At 40.5% G+C, this 21,700-nt stretch overlaps 1 protein-coding gene across 1 annotated transcript; it reads right to left on the reverse strand.

Moving 5' to 3' along the window:
• Window positions 1–5,971: 5,971 nt before the first annotated feature.
• On the reverse strand, window positions 5,972–21,464 carry cntn1b (contactin 1b). Its single transcript, XM_034234236.1, has 24 exons — window positions 21,347–21,464; window positions 18,384–18,540; window positions 18,243–18,278; window positions 18,030–18,156; window positions 16,987–17,168; window positions 15,675–15,770; window positions 15,375–15,587; window positions 14,403–14,502; window positions 14,104–14,288; window positions 12,934–13,058; window positions 12,722–12,839; window positions 12,450–12,600; window positions 12,243–12,370; window positions 10,746–10,918; window positions 10,483–10,606; window positions 9,978–10,145; window positions 9,544–9,693; window positions 9,395–9,465; window positions 9,047–9,299; window positions 8,815–8,936; window positions 8,005–8,194; window positions 7,797–7,918; window positions 7,269–7,425; window positions 5,972–7,186 (listed from the first exon to the last, which is right to left on the reverse strand). Exons 2-24 carry the CDS (start codon window positions 18,439–18,441, stop codon window positions 7,104–7,106), a joined length of 3,132 nt encoding a protein of 1,043 aa, XP_034090127.1. The 5' UTR covers window positions 18,442–18,540; window positions 21,347–21,464; the 3' UTR covers window positions 5,972–7,103.
• Between the last annotated feature and the right edge of the window lie 236 nt (window positions 21,465–21,700).

Below are 21,700 nucleotides of genomic sequence, written 5' to 3' on the forward strand. Positions count from 1 at the left end.
ATTTAGGGTGGGTGACACATTTACTGCTGTGTTGTTTTTTCAGTGGGAATAACATTTTATGACACGGTACACTTTCTTGTTAGGACGGTCAGTGTGTGCTGTGTTACGGATGCGTGAAACACAAGGAGACACAATGGATCTGTCACCTTTCTTAACAATGCCACACCACTAATGACGGTTTATGTTACTGCTGTGTTGACAATAGAGCCTGTCTCCTTGGCTGAATGAGACACATGATGCAATCCGCCAGCCTACCAGTGTACTGAGAGTCTGTTTGTGAAAAGGACTTTAGGACTTGCTGTCAGAGGGGAAAAAAAAGGCAAATTCCCGAAATAAATGATTAAAAAATATTGTAACGATCACCAAGGGAGTCGGAAACAGGCTGCTAGTTATTAGGCTTTAATAACTCTTCTTCTTTGCAGATGATCACAGGTTCAGAAACAGCTTGTGGGTTCAACCTCACACTCCACTCACACTAACACTAACTTCTACACATACCCACATCTATAACAGTGTCTACGTCACAACTTCCCGCCCTCCCCCGTCTGCTCCCCCAACCACAGGCCTGCACCTCAACCAGCATCACTATGCAGCTCTATGATTGGCAGAGAGACGGGGGATGCCTGAGTGACACCCTCAGCATCCTATACAGGGTCGCTACAATATAGACTATAGTACTGTGGCCAACCTGTGCAAACACGCTACAACTTTAGAAGAAACGCGCTGCACTTTCAAAAACTACGTAAACACAAATGTGTCAAAATACATGCAAATTAAGAAACATCTTCACCAACTTTAAGTGTACCCATTTTCGTCATGTTTTGAGCTTCTTACAGCGTTTTTTCAACTCTAGCATTTTGTATTTGCCGCGCTTCGTTTTTGCAGCACTTTTGGTCAAGTTGGTGAATGTGTAATTTGCATGTGTTTCGGCACATTCGTGTTTTCTTTATTTGTAGCGTTTTTGGAACTGCAACCCCTTTCTCCTAATGAAATGTTTTTGGGCAATTGTAATGCGTTGACGCACATTTCAAGAGAAAGAAGGGGGATTTGAAGATATTTTTGTGCGGTAGTTCAGCATTTTTACTTGTATGCTTGAAAGCTGTATCTTAATATTAATTTAGTTGTTCAAAATGTGGATAGAAATGTGTGATACATCCTGTCATTATTCTGTGGTGGTGGTGAGTAGACTGAAGTGATGATGGTGCCTAAAGTGAGCTGAGGTATCCACATTATTTTGCGGTGTCTTTCAAGGGATCTTCTTTCCTTTTCTCAAATATCTCCTGCTTTTTTCTGCCAGCGTGTTTCCTGTCTCCGTCTGCTTCCAGCTTTCCTTCCTGACAGCACAGGTATCACATTCCTCTTTCATAAGGCTGACATGCATCCGTCACTGCATGGCCTCCTGTGTGACAGCTGAGAACGCACAACACTAATGGCTAAAGCCTTTCTTTCCTGTCTACACCTGATACTCGGGGAGATTTTACGCTGAGCAGGTAGAAAAGAGTTTTAGCAAAACATTATTTGTATATATTAAACAGAAGTAGTATAAAGTCATAATATATTTATATATCAAACCTATTTATGTTGAAACTTTAAAAAAAAGCCTTAAGTCATAAAAATGTATTCATACTATATAGTAGGCTAAGTAGAAAGTATTTATAAACGCCACAGTATAAAATGTCACAAAATACTTTTTTTTAAATAGTTTAAGCGTAAGCAAAAGTTATAGTATGTCAAAAGAATCTGAAATAATGTAATGGTATAGTTGTAAAAATAAATAAATTGTATAGCTTGTCGAAGAAATTGGAAAAAATTAGGGCCGGGACTCGATTAAAAAAATTAATCTAATTAATTAGAGGCTTTGTAATTAATTAATCGAAATTAATCGCATTTTTAATCACATATAAATATTTGACCTGAGAACAGTGAGAAGCAATTTTTTTCACATGGATTTTAGTATACCATTAGGCGCATTCACACCGCAGTACTTTTCCCACAAAGGTTCATGAGAACTCTTTGAACCTGGGGGAGGATTAGGCAAATGAAGCCGCTGACGTCACTTCTTCTTCTTCTGCTTTGGGTTTACTGGCAGGCCGCAAACCACTTCACGGCGTATACTGCCGCCCAAAGTCCCCGGAGTTGGGGACTGGCTTCAGTAGAAGCTGCTGGGAGTCCCAGCAGCCTTCCGAGTAAATCGCCAGAACGCCGACACCTCCTCATCTCCACCGCTCCCATGTTTTATTTTGTGTTGCCATAAGTTAGTCTCTCTGCGTTTTTGCGCTGGGCTAATACTAATAATGCTAATGCGAGGATAATAAAATGGCGGCTTCACAAAACTTTTTGGGAGTTTTACGGGGCGTGGTTTGCAATCCACCCATCCAATCAGAAATATAGCTCTTTTCTCACAAGAGAGCCGTACGAAAATCCCTGCTCTCTAGCAGCTCTCTGCTCTCTAGCAGGGACTTTCGTGGGGGTAAAAAGGTTCTCATGAACTAATTTTAGTACCGGCTCTTTTTGGTGTGAACGCGATAAAAGAGGCTAACGTCCACGCTAGCTTCCACGCTAGCTGCTATATGTTTTGCATTGAGGTGATACTTGAGGCTTGATGTGCTGCGGTGATATGCGAATTCCTTTTTGCATAATTTGCACACAACCGTGCTCTTATCGACGCTTCCATCCGTCCGTTTTTTAAAACAACATTTCCCACTGTTGTTCACTGTGGTTTGTTGTTGTCTGAAGTCATGAACGTTAGTTGGTGCTCCAGTATAATTGGTACGCCTGAAACTCATCCAGTGAGAAACGTTCCGCGGTGCAAAAATAAGTGCGATTAAAATGCGTTAATTTTTTTAACGCGTTAATTTTTGTGTGATTAATTAATCTTAATTAACGCGTTAAAGTCCCGGCCCTAGAAAAAATACATAGTATAGTATATCGTCATAATAAAGGAATTACATAGTATGTCAAAAATACCAAAAAAAATTTACATTATGTCTAAAATATCACGAAAAATATAAAAAAACAAATGAGAAAAAACATTCAAATGCAATAGTATAGTATGTTAAAACATGTGAAAAAGAGTCATAGTATAGTATGACATTTTGAAAATAAAACAGTTGAGTTTCGCTTGCCCGTTTCCCAGTTCCAACAATCAAACTGAATGAACCTCCACAAATGCTGAAAAGTGTTCACAGCCACAACGGTTCCTGGCTCCAGACACACTGCTGCTAATCTTTCATTTCACTCAAAGAGGATTGGAAACTGTTTTTCTGGCATCAGCAATACCAAGGGATGGCTCTGCCAGCACAGAGCAGGGAGGAAGAGAGAGGATTTGCCAAAGCTGACTGGGGGGTCCTGGTGCAGGGAGAACACAAACCTGGCAGCGGGCTGATGAGCCGCACAACCAAGTCACACAACAATACACCCTGCCTATTGTTATACTGAATTTAGACACTACTGGGTATCCAGGGAATATTTCAACAATGAGGTTTCCCAAGTCAAGGGACAGGAAAAACCTTTTCTGTGAGAGAAGACAGAAAAGGTTTTTCTCAGTAAGCAATCAATTAGCCCTTAGTGCCACACAATGCAGCTAAAAGTGTTCCCTTTGGCCTTAAGGTACGATCTGCTCACTAATAGCGAGAGGGAAAGCCTGATAAAGCACCGCCACCAGAAGAGGGATACGTGAAAGAGCTATTCTTCACAGGGTAAACTAGGTCATAAACTATCCATAGAAGAAGCAATTACTTCCTGTTCTGACACAGCAGCCCATTTCAGCCAATCGACCAGCAGGAGGGGCCTCCAACTGTGCTCTTACAGGCTGCTAACCTGGTTAACTGAGCTGCTAACACAGGCCAGCTCTGCCACGCCAAATTGGTCTGGGAGATTTAGTGTGGCTCTTTCCAAAGCCCTGAGCCATCTTGATGTCGCTCACTAGGCTAAACGCTCCGTGGGACCAGCAGGAGTGGCGTCTCCAGTCTGGGCTAACTAGCTAGCAAGCCAGGGGGCGCTGCCAAATGTATGGGATTTATGGGCCAATGTGAAGGCTTTGCATATGTCCTGGTTTGGCGCTTGACTGGCTTTATTTTAAACTTTCCCCTATATTTGTTCGTGTATTCATAGCATTCCCCTTGGTGCTCCAATTATAGGAAATTGAAATCTATAGTGTGCTGTTATGCAAAAACACAGCCCTATGTGGATATGGATGATTCAGAGAGGGGAAATTGGGTTAAAAGGGTCGAGAGGGTTTGATAAAAATGCAATGAGAGCCTGTGAGAGGTAGGAAAATCGCAGAGGCTCCACTCGCTTTGAGCACCTAGCTCTATTATTAAATGTATTTATGTGCTCCCACCATCACAGGTCCAACCTTAGAGCCAGAGAGCGTCTTCTGATCAAATGGAAAGCAGCAAAGGGAATATCTGATAGGTAAATAATTAGGTGCATTGTGGGAGTTCGTCTGCTGCATCTGTCCTGGGAATATTGTCGATAAAAAAAGTTAAGAACAGCTGCATGAAGAATTAATTATTGGGTAGAATGGTCGCATTATTGAGTAATGGCTGTAGCCCATCAAAGTGGATCCTATTTTAAATATAAATGTTGGACAATGTAGTCTAATAGTGCCACAATATTAGATTTTCAAAATTCACAATAACATCATTATCAGGATTAAAAAAAAGATAAAATATGTTGTTATTATTGTGTTTGGGGAATTGTGTTTTTTAGAATATTACTGCTATTGCCAACCAGTATTTGGACCACCTTGTTTGGTCTACAAATACATCACAACATGTTATTCCCTTTGTTTGTCAAAGGCAGTCATCTGTAGAGTAACTGGAAACTAAAGCTGTCAAATAAATAAAGAGTAACAAAGAATAGCATATTCAAAGTAGCATATCAATAGAATTACTAAGGTCCAGTACAAGTATGTTAACACTGAGCTGTAGTACACTAAGTTAATTGAATTGAATTAGCTCTGTATTTCTAACCCCATTCGCCCCAAGATGCATCGTTGGCACGTCCACACAGTGGGCTGCAAACCATAGTGTGAGCACCACTCTGTGGCGATGCATTTTATTTTGAAAGTACAGCCAATGCATATGCATCTTTGATCAGGTGAGTTAACCCATCACCTTCCTAGTTTACAGTAATAGCTATGGGAGTGTTTTGCTTCCTGCACATATCTTAGCTCAATATCATCCAGAGCTACCACAAATCCACTCTGATAACACATAAGCAGCATTTCAAGATTTTGCATGCGACTGACTGTGTTGACCAATGTAAATGCCCAATTTAGCAGACCACTTGGGGTTTAGTGCCTTGCTCAGTGGCAACTCGCACATGAGTGGTCCTATTTAAAAAATGTCAAGCCAACAGAAAACATTTCTGTCTAAAGGAATACTCATTCCCCTGCAGAGTGGGACTCACCTTATAATAATCATATATTTTATTTCTATAGCGCTTTTTTTGAACCCAAAGACGCTTAGTGCATGTGATTTGATTGCCTGTAAATGACGGCAGCTCACCTGGGATATTTGTCTGTGTCTTGGTAATCTGTTTGAAGGACAGGATGTAAGATGAGGGAATTGCTGGGAATGGATGAGAAAAAAAGGAGAGATAAAAGCCTCCCACACAAGAGACAATCACGCTTGCTTAAAAGCTCAAACAAAGGCATACAGAGATAACGAAAAAACAAAACAATCCTTTTGATTTTTCCTGAAACAGCATTACAGACAAAATAATGGATATGCAACACTTCCTTATTTACAAGTGATAAGAAGAAGCAGAGTTCTGCATTATGTGTGAAACAACATGAAGGCAGGTGTGAACAATATTGCTTTCATTCATTTTTGCCGTAATGCAAACATTTAGTGTAAACAACTATAAAGGATAAATGTCACAATTCCCGATAGAATTGAGATTGTGCCGAATGATACAGGAACGGTGGTAAATGGCACATAGACATACTGCCATCTGCTGATTGAAATCACACATCACATTTCAGTTTGCTGGCATGACATTATAGTTCTTCCTGAACTCCAAACACTGCATTGGATAAATTGCAGTAGTAGCAAAAAAGTGATTTGGTAATTTGTCTCGAGTTCAAATTGTTTGATCTTTTCATTCTGAGAACCCACTGTAATGAAAGGAGCACCAGTACTTGGCTATTTTAAAATGGCTAAACCAATGACATGATCCAGATTGTTGTACTCTGTTTAATGGTTTTGCAGCCTGACATAAAGGAACTTACATATATGTGATATACGGATATTTCTTCCAACCCTGGCTTCATTCAAAGTGATATGGCTTTCATTGTTGCAGCTAGAACTCATAACTCTTAAATTGTCTATGCATATAGTACTAGTGAGGATGGAGATTTAAATGAACAATTTAGCAAGCATCTTCTGTATCTGTAATACAGCACCATGGAACATGTAGGAAAAAAATGTACTTAAAAAAAGATGAACAAAAGAGATTATGAAGAATATGTTTGTTTAGAATAGGTGATATTGTATGTGCAACAGTCACACATTATTCTCTGCTCATTCCAAATGCGGTGAATATCATACAGTGCTTTTCATTGCTTGACCCTGTGAGAAATGGATGCGTTAAATTTTACCTTGGCACCGCTTTCCAGTTTCAACTCCAACAGGAAACAGTGATGAAGTCCAACATAAGACGCATTGTACTGGTGATAGGACTGTGCCATAAAAAAAATCTGGATCCTGGATGACTTTTTTTTCTATATGAACACAGTTTGTGTAGAGCTTAATCACATCATCTAACAAATATTATTGGTTCATTCGTTTTGGCTTGAAAAATGGATAAGACAGTTTATTTAGATTTTCTCTTGAGACATATCATCCAGTACAGAAGTCTTACTCAGTTATACAGCAAAGTTGTGTTCATTTAGGAGATGAAGCACATCCTTACTAAGTGTTGGGTTCAACACCCAATGCTTTTTTTGGTGAAAAACAACTTCCTGTTGCAACAGAACAGATGCATGATACATGATTTTAACCACTATCAGAGTGTTTGGAAGTGAAAACTGGATCCCTTCTATTCAAATGTAATCCCCAGAGTCTATTATATACACATGTCACTTGAGGCAGAGCTTAAATTTCCAATCCCACAACGCCGAGCGCCAGCAGCACCATAGACGCCAGGCTTAGAGTGGGTGTGATGGTTGGTGCTTCACCTGAGGAAGAAGAAACAGCATGAGACAAATGGACCAAGAGGACATCATGTATTATATATATATTTATATTTTCTAGCCTTACCCTTGATACTAATCATCCTGACTGGGCCATCCCCTCCTTCATAACGTCCGCGTACCAACAGCTCAAAGTCTCCCATCTGAGGCATGGGGAAGTCCATGAAGTGCCAGCCAGTCATATAGACTTTTCCATAGATGTAGCCTGTCTTTCTGAACATAACCTTGAAAACAAAAAGTATTGGATCTTCAACTTTTCCATGTAGACTCTGGAGTTTAAGTGGGGACATTTTTTATCTGATTTTCGATTTTTAAGGGGCGTTAGTGTCCGTATTTTGGCTACAACGTTTATTAAAGACTTGTTTAAGTTGCTTAAATTAGACTTCAAAAGCCAATAACAAACTAAAACAACACACCTTTGCTTAAAATGCATGTCATATGTATTAGCACAATCAAAAATGTGAGTTTTCTTGTTTCCATAGAGGCTACCATCATCACAGAACCACCTGAGGACACTGAGGCCAAGGTTTCCAATGGAAAAACGTATTTATAGACTTGACAGATAGCAGCCTTAATAGAAGTATTCCACACTCACCTTGTAGTAAAGGGGGAAGGAAATATCGCCAAACCAGTCATACGAGATGTGATCCCACCACACATACAACCACTGTCCTGTCCAGGTAACATAGCGCCACATCCTGGGAGGGTCTGGTGGGGCTGGAGACAAAACACAGGTATTTGCTAGGACAATATCTATACCATAACTCTCATTGTAGGTGTTTATAGTCCATATTTTGTCTTACGTGCTCTCTTTGTGAACATCTCGCAGTGTTCACCAGGGGGTCCGAGGCCAGCTCCATTCAAGGCCCGGACCTCAATAAGGTAGTGAGAGTCGGGCAGCATGTTCTCCAACCGGGTCTGGTTCACTGAGGCTGAAACAAATATACGGTGTGCTCCTGGCTCCGGATCATCGTACTTTCTCCAGTATTTCACCTGGAAAGAAAGAAGAGAAAAAAAGTTATCACTGGATAAAGAGTGAACACTCCCGGCTACGGTGTTGTTGATACCCTGCTAGCTCGCTAACACTGACATGAAGTCAATGCAATTACATGTAGAATGCAGGGTAACTTACAAGACAATTACAAATGAAAAGTGGTTATGGTACTCCTTGCAAGGGCAGAATCTTAAGTCATTAGTTGTCCTGTAACCTCCAAAATGGTATATTCTGCCAACAGCAGTTAGTTGGAGTTTGTTGCCTTTAGCAATCGTTACTAGCTCTGCAGTTTTATAGTAGTTGAGGTTAAGGTGCTGTAATTTGTTGATTTAATTGCACTGCAGACTAACAAGGCAGGTATGTCAGCAGTTTGAGCCTAATGTGTTGACAAGTTAAACGTTTAACTTGTTTTTTCAACCTTAATCCAAAGTTAAAGTCTTTACCATTAATTAAATATTCCACATTCTCACTTATTTGACACCTTGAGTAGTTTTGAGTCACCATTTAAAATGTCTACCGGTTCTGTGTGAAGAGATAGTATGTCTTTCATAAGCCTTAAGACATTTGACACCAAAATCTTTAGTTAGTGTATGCAACTTGGAGAGTAAAAGCTGTGTACCTGGTATCCCTCAATGTACTGCTGTAGGCCGGTACCAGTGTCCATCACAGGCAACCACCAGACCAGAGCTTCAGTGGAGGAAACAGGCCTGGCGTAGATATCTGTTGGAGACTCTATCGGTACTGGAGACAGACAAATGGATGGGAAAAGAAAACATTTTAGTCAACCCTACACGTTAATGTCCTCCCTTTCTTCTCATTGGAATTAAACCATGCTGAAACTAAATCCTCACCATCTCTTGGGTAGTAGATGACCTTGGTGAGGCTGTATGGTCCATCTCCTTTCGCGTTGAAAGACTTGATCTTCACCTGAAACTCTCTGACCTGGAAATCTTCTTCTGTGGGAATGAAGTAAGAGTCCCTGTGAACGTACCGCCTCGTCTCGGGGTCCGAAATGGTCTCGTACCACCAGTCGTACGCGTCGTGAGGCTTGAATGCCACGATGTAGCCAAACTTTTTGCCGGAGAAATACCAAGGCTCCACAGGCTAAGGGGTCAGGAGTGGAAAGAGTAAAGGAAAGGGAAAACACCTTAGACTTTGTAGTAGTATTTTGGATCTACGTTAACTGAAGGCTTACTTACAGTCCATGTGATGACGATCTCACCATTTCTACCTCCGTAACCCTCCACATCAGTGGGAGAAACCACTGGTTCTGAGAAGGAAGAGAAAGGCCATTAATGTTCATTCTTGACAAAAAATGATATGTCAGATGTCAGTTCTCTCTTCTTACGAGCGTCCCAGGTTTTGATCATGAGGGAGGGGATGCTGGACTCCCCGGAGCCGTGCTCGTTGGTGGCGATGATCCTGAACTGATACTCCATCCAGGGGTACAGGGCTGTGACTTCTGCCTTCTCAGAATGGCCATCCAGAAAGGTTGGAGCTTAAGGAGACACATATAGTATGTTGACTTAAAAATAATTGTGTTTAATTTTCTGTCGCTTGTTTGGGTGCAAGTAGACTTCATTTGCAGGATAAAGCAATCAGACGTGATGTCAGAATGCTGGATTTAGCACGAGATGGCCCCCTACTGGCAGTGAGCAGTATCAAAAAGTCAGTCAAAGTCAACTTTATTGTCAATCTTCCAGTTTGTGTGTACAGACAGAGAGATCGAAATACCGTTTCCCACAATCCCGAATATAAAAACAAATATAAATCAGTACTCACAAGTGTTGGCGTCCTTCCAGTCGTCTTCATTCAGGGACCAGAAGTGTCTGGTCTGGATGGTGTAGGAGAGGATGGGGCTGTTATGCTCTGACCCTTTAGTCCATAATAACTTCACCCATGAGTCCCCGATCTCATCCACTCGGATCACCCCGGGAGGCCCAGGAACACCTGGATCAGGGAGGGAATACACACGGATTAATCTTTTTCTGTACATTTGCTCAGAGTAAAAAAAACAACCAACTAGATGGCTGGTGTTATGGGATCAACAATGCCAAATCAAGCCAGAGGCGTCAGGTATGGGCGCCAATCGCCAACTTTACTCATTGATTTTAATCTAAACTACATATCTGTAAAGTTTTGTGACTGCAAGGAAGTTAAGTTATATGGGTCGTACAAATCTGTCAAAGGACACACACTTTCAAAGTAAAACCAACATTGCTGACGCTGCTGGTAAATATGTGATTGGCATCCATGATCCTTTTAGACAGAGCATGCTGGGACGTACCAACAATCTTGAGGTCAGCGTATGCAGAGTCGCTGTCCACCACTGACTGAGTGGTGCAGGCGTAGCGACCTTCGTGCCAAATCTGGACATTCTTTATTCTCAGATCACCGCTGCCATCTTCACTCTGAACACCAGGAAGCAAAAACATGGAGATGAGAGGGGAAAGGAAAGAAGGAGTGCAAGAGAAAATATATATTTCATTAGCTGAGGGTGTCAAGACACGGTTTGTGAGTGTAAGATGTTAAAATAATGAGGCTACCTACCAAAACGCGTTCGTAGTGTTCCCACTCAGAGTGAAAGTCGATGATCCTGAAGTCGATGGTCCAGATGAATGTGACGTCCAGCATGGGGTCGAATGAAGCGCCACACCTCAGGATCACCTCATCACCAACCTTCACCTCAGTGTCCTCAGGTGGTTCTGTGATGATGGTAGGCTCTATGGAAACAAGAAAACTCACATTTTTTGATTGTGCTAATACATATGACATACATTTCAAGCAAAGGTGTGATGTTTTAGTTTGTTATTCGTTTTTGAAATCTCAACTAAGCAACTTAAATAAGTCTTTAATAAACGTTGTAGCCAAAATACAGACACTAACACCCCTTAAAAATAAAAAATCAGATCAAAAATGTCCCCACTTGAACCCATTAACACCACATGTTTGATCCCATGGCCAAATATTTTTAGATGAGTGGTTTTTTCCAACAAATAAAGCCATTTTCTCATTCGTGCCCTTTTTATTTTGTTTGCACTGGGGTTATGTCGGTGTTTAATGGAGCACAGCAGTGTGTAAAGCAACTAATTATTGACATGACCCAGACTGTGAAAAAAACAATCCCCCTGATTTAGTATAGAGAAAATAAGTACAACTGTGTGTGTTTCTGTCTATAAACATTGTGGAATTATATACAAATTTACATTTAAAGTGGACCTATCATGCTATATTTGAAATATATATTGTAGGGCCATACCTATACAAAACATCTCTGTGAAGTTTTTTTTTCAAAATCCCAAACAGATCGCCCATTGCAGCCGTGCCTCATACCCCTCTTTTGAAGCCCTGTTAGAGAAACTCAGATTTTGGGTCCTTAGCTTGAAAAAAAAAAAAGAGGAGGCGGAGCTAATGCCTGATCAGAATTCTACCTGAGATAAAGTTACATTCGGTTTTGATAAAACGCCATCCTGTTTAAACCACGTCAAGGATTATTTCTGAAACAGTATGGAGCTCAAATGCTTTTTCTCTTGCAGGTTTATCACAAGGTGAGTTCCTTTTTATATGTCCTGCTTTTTAAACACGTGCTTTACAGTACAGGTTAGCTCTGAGTGTTAGCGAGGCTTGCTAATGTAAACAAAGACGAGATTACGTCCAAAACACGTCAGGCATTGTTTCTGATAGCAACTTTCGGTAGGCAAATCTGTGTCCGCTCGTTGTACTCCCATTTTTAAAAGATTTGGGTACGGAGGAAAAGAGAGAGGGTTTTATTTTCTGACGATGCGTGAGTTCCCCGACACACCGGTGACACATATTTATGTATAAAAGACATCACAAAGTGCATTTTGCATGATAGGTCCCCTTTAAAGCGTAAAAAATAGGAAAATATAGCTTTGGTCAGGACTGAGATTGATTAAAGATTCAACTTGATGAAAGTGAAAAAATTACTTAATTGAATGGCATTCTTTTTTCCACAATCAGAGAAAATGTTTTTAATAGGGTTTAAATATGTACACACACTTATACAGTATGCACATGTCCACAGACCTGTGATAGTGAGATAGCCAGAGCTGTTGGCCTTTCCTCTGTCGTTCTCTGCAAAGCAGCTGTAGAGTCCTGCATCGTTTTCCGTGGAGTTCATGATCTCCAGAGTCCCATCCCACATGACGGAAATCCTGACAATGAACACAATTAATGAAGCTACGCAGCTTGCATCAATGAGAGGATAGGTGATACTGGTAAATGAGGATTTACCTTGAGTTGTTGTAGAGGAGCTCCTTGCCCTTCATCCAGGTGAACTTAGCTCTAGGAGCAGCTCTGGGTTTACACTCGATCAGCACGCGGCCATCTTTAGCTCCGAGAAGCTGCCTCCTCACGGGGTTAAACTCGAACGTAGGAGCACACGCTGTGGGAAACGATAAGGTGTGAACTCTTGTGAACTCGCCCCAATTTCATGATAAGTTTTGTGTTACAAATGTGCTTCCTGATATTAAATAATTAATTAAAGGTTTCCTCAAAGGTCTCACCGATGACCCTCAGCTCAGCGTTGGCGTATTTTATGCCCCAGTAGTTCTCAGCGAGACATTGGTACATTCCTGAGTCATCAAAAGTGAGACTGGAAAACTTCAACTCCCCTTTCCCATACTGGAAAACACACAGACATAACCCAAATGCTAAGTCAATACCATGTAATCTCATTTTGTTTAATAAATGACTGAACGTATAACTGTTCTCTGACCATGTATCCGTCTTTGTACCAGCGGATGAACGGGAAAGGCTTTCCTGACGCCACGCAGCGCATGGTGTGCTCCGAGCCGATGTCGATCTGAGTGTTGTTGATGGTTTCTGCCCACTCCGGAGCAGCTGAACGAATTACAGGGATATAAAAGTGATAGATAAAGCCAATATTCAAACATCATGCACAATATAGTCATTTTAAATGGTGACTGAAACTACTCAAGGTGTGAAATAGGGGGAAATGGGGAATATTTTGTCAATACTTGAAATTCCAAATAAAGGTTTAAACAACAGTTAACCTTTGAAATACCTACTGGACATACAGTATATTTGATATAGGATTATAAGACTGTTTAGATTAGCTAGCTAGCATTGAGTATAGGAAGAACATTTCAGTAGTTAACATATAGGGTATTTAAGAATAAAAGTAAGTAAAATACTTAAGTTAGCCAGAAGTTAAGTAAAAAGTTATTATTTGCAACACATTGTGCTTAAACTGCTGACATAGCTTCCTTTTTTTATCTGCTCTTAGTTAAATCTTAACATCAACTGATATACAACTGCAGTGCTAGTAGTGAAGTTTTTTCTTTCATTTAGTTTTAATCTTAGTACAAATGTCCTTGTTTGATTTGATCATAGTAAGTCATCCTTAATTATGAAATACTTAAGTGTGGGCATTTTAGTTTTCTCTTAGTCAAAGAAAACTGTTACTATTTTAGTTTAACAACAATTTGTGATCTGTTTGTGTTTTTAGTCATCAGGTTATATTTAACTATTCAGTCAATCTAGTCTAGCCAAAATATGACCTGGATTCACAATCTTCTTTATTCCCTGATCAGTGTTGTTAATTTTTATTTAAGTAAATCAAAAAAAAAATGAACAGCATTTTAGTCTCCAATATGCACATGAAAAAGGTTTATTGACCAACTCATTTAGTCATCATTTTGGTTAGGGTTAAATAATTAAAGAGGACATACTATTCTCATTTCAGGTTCATATTTGTATTTTCTGTCTCCATGCTTTAATGTTCAAAAAGCTCTTTATTTTTCTCATACTGCCTGTGCTACAGCACCTCTTTTCACCCTCTGTCTGAAACCAGAGCCCAGTCTGCTCTGATTGGTTAGCTGGCCAGCTCTGTTGTGATTGGTCAACGCCAACGACAATCACTTACACTCCACATACAGCCAGGCCTTGTGCCAGTCCTTCCCTTTAGTGTTGATGGCTTCACACTCGTACCCCCCCACGTCCTCGTACTGCACGTTGTACAGGTGAAGCACGGCTCCTGATTCGCTGATCTCATGACTGGGTGGCAGGTCTGTGTGGTCCACCTTCCTCCAAACAATGTCAGGGATGGGGCTGAAAGGGGACACAGAGGAAGTGAACAGGTGCCTACAGTATGTGCCAGTATATAAATATCTTGTAAGCCTCAGAACTCATTATTTCAGTACATTGAGTAAACAGGAATCATACTTTCCCAGAGCGAAGCACTCCAAAGTAATATTAGAAGCCAGCATGGCAGTCGTGTCGGGAAACTTCACCCTGATGTCTGCTGGGTATTTTCTCTCCTCACCTGAGGCAAAACATTTTTATTATTAACAAAATGTTCAAACGTGACGAGATAGTGTGCGGAGGTGGAATTTAATTAAGTACATTTTGAGGTACTGCTTTATACTTCTACTCCATTACACCTAAGAGGATAAACAACACTTTTCACACCACATTTATTCGACACTTGTCGTTACTTTTTACACAAATGACGACATATTATAAACATATATGTATTTGTTAGTTTTAAAAACAGTATATTATAATATTCTTTAACCCTCCTATTGTCTTCGTTTTCCCCCCCTTACTTTGGTGTTCGCAGTCAAATTTGACCGGTCCTGTTTTAACTGCTATTACATTAATAATGCAACACTTTTCAAATAACCCTTCTGCACTTTACTACATATAAATGGAGTATATTATCCATATACATCTTAAATAAGGTGCTAGTCAATCATACAGTCTCCTAGTATAAATTAAGGATACTGAAAGATAATAGTAACATTGTAGAGCGGCATTTAACGATTATTTTCATTATGACTCATTATTTCCTAGAATGATCAATTGTTTGGTCAATAGATTGTCAGACAAATGTTTAAGATCTCTTTAAATGTCTTGTTTTATGAGTTAAGAACCTAAATATATTTCGTTAGGTAAATCTAATGGAGTAAAAAGTAGAATATTTGCTCAGAGATGTGGTGGAATAGAAATATAATGAAGCATTACATGGAAAAACTCAAGTAAAGTACAATTATGTTGAAGTAAGACATCAAATAATACAAGAAATGTACTTAGTTAGTGATTGTGTGCATGCAATTCTCTGTGACTGTTTTTGGCAGTTCATCATTTAACATAGGGATGAGGTTTATATTGTTTTCAGAGCTGGTATGTGCTCACCATCCTCGGGGGGTAAGGGGATGAGGGGGATGAACTTGGAGAACACGCTCTTCCCGGTGATGGGGCTGGACACGAAGCACGAGTAGTTTCCCGCATCCTGAGCTTCCACTTTGGAGATGTACAGGTTCCCGTTCTTCTGGGAGACGAAGCGGCGGCGGTCCGTGTACAGGAACACCGGGAACTCGTTGAAGATCCAGCGGTAGGTCACCTCCTCTGGAAGGGGAAACACAGAGGTTGTTATTGGTACCTCATCTCCAGAAAACTGGCTTTTCTAATTTAGGCATGAAGAAATGAACGTACGTGGCCAGGCTTTGGGGGGGACACACAGCAGGACGGCCCCCTGTCCTTCCTTCACATAAACCGGGTCTCTTTCCTCCTGGGGAAACTCCTCCACAACTACATGATACAGAGATGAGGAGAAATAAAACAAAAAGGAATTATGTGTTTTTTATTAGCAACCCCCCACTTTAAATGTTATTTTAGTCTTGTTTTATTTATTTTATAGGTTTTAATCTTTTCATTTTCATTTTATATTATATTTTATATTGTTGCATCGACTCTCTGTCAGAGAGAAACCTTTTTTTTTTTCATTATCATACATTTACCTCCTTGTGTCTATTAACCTGATAACATGTTATATTTTGTTGCATGTACCTTTTAAAGTTCTTAACAAATAATCTGAGGGGAATTTCTTGTTTGTTTTTAACTTGAGACGTGTCGCCATTTTGTAAAGCACTTTGAGCTGCACAGGTTGTATGAAAAGTGCTATATAAATAAAGCTTTATTATTATTATTATTATAAAAAGGAATCAGACGATACAATTATTAGTAATAATGATATAATCTATTTAGGATTGTAAATGTATATTGTATGTATTGTATACCGGGTGGTGGTGGCAAAGTCCATAGGGACTTGGCTTGGCAACTGGAAGGTCACCAGTGCAAGTCCCGGGAAGACCAAGTGCTACCGAGCTGTCCCTGAGCAAGGCACCGTTCCCTACACTGCTCCCCAAGCGCCGTACATAATGGCAGCCCACTGCTCTTAACACTAGGATGGGTCAAACGCAGAGGAACTGTTTTGTTTCATAGTACCTGTACTACGTAACGACAATAAATTGTAGACAAACATTTAGATGTACATTTTGGGGTTGGGATTAAATCAGTGTAAACTTCTTCCCACTCCTTTTCGGATGTGTAATTAGGTAGATCATTTGTTTATTTAGCATTTGTAAGTCAATAATATGTTTGTTTATCAATTTGATTCTGCTTAAGTTTGTACAGTATCATAATTCTCTTGTTTCATTTAATTTTTTGTAATTATTGTTTTACACGTTCGAAATCAAATCAAATTATCCTGGACAAAGTCCCCGGGCTCCGTTCATAATGGCAGCCCACTGCTCCTAACACTAGGATGGGTCAAATGCTGAGAAACCGTTTTATTACATAGTACCTGTACTACGTAATGACAATAAATTGAATCTTAATCTCAATCTTAATTATGACAATCATTAATGTTCTTTAAATGGCCCAGCAATATTCGGAAATCACTTTAGCTTATGTTTTGTTTTTATATTGGAGATACTTTATAATAAACAATGTTTAACATGCTCACATCCAAACTTGACCCTGGCCTCCTTGCTGATGACGGTGCCGTAGATGTTCCTGGCGACGCAGATGTATGTCCCGGCGTGTTTCTTCTGTCTGGGGTTGGTGACCACCAGGTTCCCCCCCACCAGGCTGTAGTGCTCATCCGGCTGCTCCATCAGCTTGATCTCCCAGTTATCACGGCGCCACCTAGCAGCAGGTGGGGAGAAAGGTTGAGACGATTAAGTAAAATTGCAATGCTACGATGTAAAATGCTAGATGTCCAAGTCTCAAAAAAGTTCCCTAAGTGAAAGTGCACAACATAACTTTTTAGCTTCAAGTATTAGTATTAGTATTCAAAGTATTTTTTTTAAAATATACAATTACAGAATAAGAAAGGGACAGAAACATAATGCTCACTTTCAGTTTTCTATTTTAAACATCCCACCCCCCATCCACCCTGCCTCGACCTCAGGTAAGAAACAAAATTAAGCACACAAAACTAAAATAATTCTAAATAAATTGGTAATAATAATAAGGGAAAACTTTAAGCAATAATATTCTTACAATAAGAATAATATGAACCAAAAGGACTCAGTCATCTGATCTGTTAGGCATAATATCCAGAGTGTCTATGAAAGATAAAAAACTCCATATTGTATTAAAGTTCTAGGTACAAGTATTCTTTATGCAAAATGAACAAGTGTTACATATTGTTGGGAGCTTTTTAATGTTTTCACGGTATTTTATGAGAAATCTTGATTTTCATTTTTATGATCAGATAATTTTTACATGTTAAATGGCTGACTTCATATATGGTGGCCGTGACAACAGTTAGAGTTAGTGCTGTAAAAGGTACAATATTTCCATATGAAATATTGTAGTGTAAGTATAACGTTGGAGAAAACGGAAGTTCTTAAAATGCATAGAAATTCTACTTGATTGAATGTATTTTGGGTGATCCAAGATAATTGTCCAAAAGACATTGACCCACATGTGTCATACCCAGTACTTGTGGTATAAACACTGTTAATCCTGTATGTTCAGTACATATTCTTCATTGTGTTTAACCTGTATGAAGCAGGGGGGTTTGCTCGGGCCCTGCAGTTCATGGAGATCCTGCCGTCAGGAGAGTCCTCGCTGTACACCACGTCCACCGGCTCCTCCTCAAAGATGGGGCCGTATCCAGTAGCATCATCTGACAAAGTGTACATAACCAATGAGCTGACACTCTGATTTAAAAGTCATCCTGAAACGTATGTGCAATTACTCCACGAAACTCACCTCCGTAAATTCTAGGCTCGTTAAAAAGTACCGCCACTGCAAAGCAAGAGATACAGAAGTCACGTCAGCAAACCAACACTTGCTCTGTGGCACAAATAAAGGTATTCTGATTCTGATTCTTAAGGGGGTTCATTTTCCTACCTGTGAGGGAGACTGATGAGGAGAGAGCCAGGAGTAGAACAGCGGCAGCGGCAGCCATGACGGTCAACAACCAGACTTAATGCAGCAGCGTGATTTAGGAGGATGAGCAGAGGGACGCAAAGAAGAAGAAGATGGACAGGGCATGAACTGGAGAGGGCTGAGGAGACACAAAGAAAATATTTTAAGCTGTCAGAAACAATTTATCATGAAAACACTCTGAGATATAACACCACACTGATGACTGTGCAGGATTTTCCACTCCAGAAACACTGCAGATGGAATCTTCCCCGCTGCATATAAATGATTAAGCATGTGAGTGACTCAGCAGAATACTGCACAAGCACATGCAGAGACACAAAGGCCTGTGTGTGTGTGTGTGTGTGTGTGTGTGTGTGTGTGTGTGTGTGTGTGTGTGTGTGTGTGTGTGTGTGTGTGTGTGTGTGTGTGTGGCGAACAACACGCAGGGGAACACTGCAGTACGTAGACAGGTCCTGCTGCTGCGTCACACATGCTTACACATCACTTCTGCAGGATGGAACAGCAGCGCTGCTGAGAGCGACTGCAGTGTTTCAGTCTCTCTGTCAGACAGCGGCACAGGGAGAGGTATTTAGAGACATACTGTAGGAGGTGGGGGGAGGAATATGGAGGTAGAAAGCAGGATGATCCACATGTTTAGGAGCTTAACATCTGGGGGGGGGGGGGCATGGTTTAATGCTATCAAATACAGTGCAGTTTCAATTAGGCACAGATCCAGCAGGATGGGCAGAGGTATGGACCCGAGTCACATGACTTGGTCTTGATTTGACAAAATATAAAAAATCATGCCACTCAGCTAGGACTTTAACAACAACAACTTCACCTGGCCGAGATTTCTATCAAATCGACACTGATTCCCAGATAGTATATATAAATGCAGGCAAGTCAAATGTGTTGAATGAGGTCAAGGGATCAAAACAAGATAATTGGGTGTAGTGTACAATAACAATGTTCCCTACAAAAGCTACATGTATGTAACTTCACAATAGTATTTTGACACATATTTTGCCTTTAGTTAAGTACATTTAATTGAATCTGTCAGAGAACAACACCAAAATTACAAACCCAATGAGTCGAGACAAACGCTAGTTTACATAAAAGTGTTTTCAGCTGCTTTTCACACGTGTCAACCATGGTGTCAACAGAGAACACCTCCTGCAATATAGATATTTAATATGGATATTTAACTCGTCAGTTTTGACTTTGATAGAATTCTGATGAATTGAACTTGGGACTAAACCTTTGCGCTTAACATTCAGCTTAAAATAATCTTCCAACAAAGTCAGAGGTTAAGGTTGATCATGGACACTGAAGAGAGAAAAACAGCTTCACTTTGGGCCATTATTATTATATTAAAGAAACAAAACATACTTGTGAAAAGCTGTGTTTCTTTCTTTATTTATTACGATCCCCATTGGCACTGGCATTACAGTAGCATTGGCTATTCTTTCTGGGGTCCGCACACATACAGTCAAACATAAAACAAAAAAACAGCTAATAATTTCATGTATTCCTACAGTACAATCAGTTGTACATACAGACACAGTTCAATTATACTTTATGAATGGATGAATTCCTGCTAACCATGGCTCCTTGAGCTAAATGTTAGCATCAATTTCCAGAACAAGGAAGTTTTTGAGCTAACCATTGTTAGCATCTACAGTAGCATGTGCATCCCACATTAGTTAGCTATGGTAGACACCCTCACAGTTGCTGAGTCATTGAGGATGTGAGAAACAGAATGAGAAGGCACAGACAGACTTCCCATGAGCCTCAGCTGCCATGTCTGCCTCAACCAGAGAGTACCAAATGTACACACATCCACACACACTGCAGCACTGACTCCTAAAGTGATGACTCGACACTATGATACCAGCATACCAGCCGTGAGACAGTATTGCAGGTCAATATATATTTTAAAAATTAATCGTGCAAATGACACTTTTATATACAGCTTTTGCTTCTTAGCAGCAATCTGTTCCACCACTAACTCTAATCAATTGATCAGAGTGTGTTTTCATGCGTTTTCCCGGAGATAATCCCATCACAGATCCTCTTTGGACAGACTGGAGAAATGTAGGTCAGCTCATGTATTAAGCAGTGTCTCAGTGACCGCCTGAACAACAATGTTATGAGGGTTTGATGGCCGCACTCAAAATCACATTCAAAGTCACGTTTGGATTCAACAAAAGCATACCCCATGCATTTTTAATCTGAGTTTTCTAGGTTTGGGGCTAGTTGATTGAAGTGGTGAAAAGCGTAAGCACTGCTGAAGATGTGATGGGAGACATTTCCTCTGATGCAGCCATGACAGTTTGATGAATCTTTTTGACATTTAAAAAAAGGAGGGGGGTGGCTATATTATTTTTGGACTCCTATACATGTTGCATTGTTTCTGTTATGGTCCATAGGACAGGGGGAAGACACATTACATATGCATCTAAATCATTATTTGCAGTTTCAATAATATCTACCTTAATGATCTTTTATAACTAAATAGCTGCAGCTTTTATGCAAACACAGTACAGGAAACAATATTAAAACAGATTTTTAAGGGAGTTGTCCCCTAAAACTGCCCTTGAAGGACAGTTTGCCCTTTACCAAAAAAACATGCATCTCTCTGCGCCCTTGACGCATTAAGTGTGCACACTTTCACCTTGCCTCTGCATAAACATACATTTGGGAAGCGAAAGCAACCTCTGATCAAACAGCACAGTCATTCGGCCTGTACAAGTATCTGCGCAGCTGCTTAAATCACTTCAGCCTAATGGCGAGTGAGCGGCACCGGTGATGCTCTGCTCTGCATTGCGGTACTCCTGAGCTGGTCCATGTCACCCCTCACATCCCACTTTATCCCCACTCAGCCCGGACACGAGAGCCAGTTTTAGGTCATGCACGCACTCTCGCATGAGGTGTCGTTTCCTTACCTTTGAGGCAGAATGGGAAATCTCAGTTCTCGGTCTTATGGCACACCTGGATCCCGAACCGCTGCCCACCCGCCGGAGCTGTCCCGTTCAGATCGAACTTTTCTATAGGAGGAAAGCTACTGAGTGACAGCTCTGCGTGGCAGCGAGAGCGAGGCTGTGATTGGTCCACTGCGGAGAGGAGGGAGGATGGGAGGGATGCGGGCGTCATGCTGCTGCGCATACATGCACTAAATCCCCTCATGGAAACCCATTTAGGTTCAATGTGCACATCATAGAATATTATTGGATTGCTTTAATACCACAACAGGAAGTGCTAGTCTTTGCACACTCAAAATAACTAAATAAGGCATATTA

This window comes from Gymnodraco acuticeps, unplaced genomic scaffold (assembly GCF_902827175.1).
Source record: "Gymnodraco acuticeps unplaced genomic scaffold, fGymAcu1.1, whole genome shotgun sequence".
Lineage (NCBI taxonomy): Eukaryota > Metazoa > Chordata > Actinopteri > Perciformes > Bathydraconidae > Gymnodraco > Gymnodraco acuticeps.